Genomic DNA, 1539 nt, shown 5'->3' with positions numbered 1-1539 from the left:
TCTCTGTCTCTGTCTCCCTGTGTTTGACCGTCTCTCTCTTTCCCCCTGTGTTTGACCCTCTCTGTCTCTGTCCCCCAGTTGTTTGACCCTCTCTCTCGGTCTCCCTGTGTCTGACCTTCTCTCTCTCACACAATGTTTGACTTTTCTTTCTCCCCCAGTGTTTGACCTTCAGTCTTTCCCTCTGTACTTCCATGTTCAACACCCTCTCTCCATCCTGTGTTTGACTTTTTCTCTCTCTCTCCTGTGTTTAACCTTTTCCTTCTACCTCTCCTATGTTTGAAGGTCTTCCCTGAGTGTTTCACGTTCTCTCTCTATTTCCCAGTGGTTGACCTTCTCTCTTTAACCTATGCCCATTGTTAACGTCCTCTTTCCTCCTTTCCCGCTCCCTGCACACCCACAGGAGAAGCTGCCGTGGATGAGCTACATCAGCACAGTCGCCATCTTTGGTTTTGTGGCCTTCTTTGAAGTGGGCCCAGGTCCAATCCCATGGTTCATTGTGGCTGAACTCTTTAGCCAGGGGCCACGGCCAGCAGCGATGACCATTGCTGGATTCGCCAACTGGACCTCGAACTTCATCGTGGGGATGACTTTCCAATACATTGTGGTATGTCTGGGAGAGAGTGTGTGTGTGCGTGCATTTGTACCAGTGTGTGGTCTAGGCCCAACCATCTTCCACTGCTTCATCAATCACCTCCTCTCCATCACAAACTCAGAAGTGGGGATGTTCGCCAATGATTGCACAGTGTTCTGCAACTCCTCAGATACTGTTCAGATGCAGCAAGATCTGTGCAATATCTGGGCTGAGCAAGTGGTAAGTAAACTTTGTGCCTGGCTATAGCCACCTCCAACAAGACAAAAGTGAGGACTGCAGATGCTGGATATTAAAGTCAAGGTTAGAGTGGGCCTGGAAAAGCACAGCAGCATCCAAGGAGCAGGAAAATTAACGTTTCGGGCAGGAGCTCTTCATCAGATACCTGAAACAGCAATGCTCCTGCTCCTCGGCTGCTGCCTAACCTGCTGTGCTTCATCTCCAACAAGAGACAGCTACTGCCCTTTGACATTCAATAGCATTACCATCACTGAATCACTACTATTGACATCCTGGGGGTTATTATTAACCAGAAACTCAACTGGACTTGCCATATAAATACAGTGACACCAAGAACAGACCAGAGGCTAGAAATCCTGCAGCAAATAGTGTTAAGGGTTTAGATGGAGAGGAATTTGTTAAGTGTGTACAAGATAATTTTCTGATTCAGTATGTGGATGTACCTACTAGAGAAGGTGCAAAACATGACCTACTCTTGGGAAATAAGGCAGGGCAGGTGACTGAGGTGTCAGTGGGGGAGCACTTTGGGGCCAGTGACCATAATTCTATTCGTTTTAAAATAGTGATGGAAAAGGATAGACCAGATCTAAAAGTTGAAGTTCTAAATTGGAGAAAGGCCAATTTTGACGGTATTAGGCAAGAACTTTTGAAAGCTGATTGGAGGCAGATGTTCGCAGGTAAAGGGACGGCTGGAAAATGGGAAGCCTTCA

At 47.1% G+C, this 1539-nt stretch overlaps 1 protein-coding gene across 1 annotated transcript in view; it reads left to right on the top strand.

Moving 5' to 3' along the window:
- The window catches only part of LOC122548273 (solute carrier family 2, facilitated glucose transporter member 4-like), an 8936-nt gene that overhangs the window by 5104 nt on the left and 2293 nt on the right, over window positions 1-1539 (top strand). Inside the window, exon 2 of the mRNA XM_043686804.1 lies at window positions 401-604. Coding sequence (XP_043542739.1) covers window positions 401-604 — 204 coding nt within the window. The remainder of the gene's footprint in view (window positions 1-400; window positions 605-1539) is intronic.

Source organism: Chiloscyllium plagiosum, unplaced genomic scaffold (assembly GCF_004010195.1).
Source record: "Chiloscyllium plagiosum isolate BGI_BamShark_2017 unplaced genomic scaffold, ASM401019v2 scaf_12861, whole genome shotgun sequence".
Classification (NCBI taxonomy): Eukaryota; Metazoa; Chordata; class Chondrichthyes; order Orectolobiformes; family Hemiscylliidae; genus Chiloscyllium; species Chiloscyllium plagiosum.
This window is presented reverse-complemented; position numbering and strand designations above follow the sequence as displayed.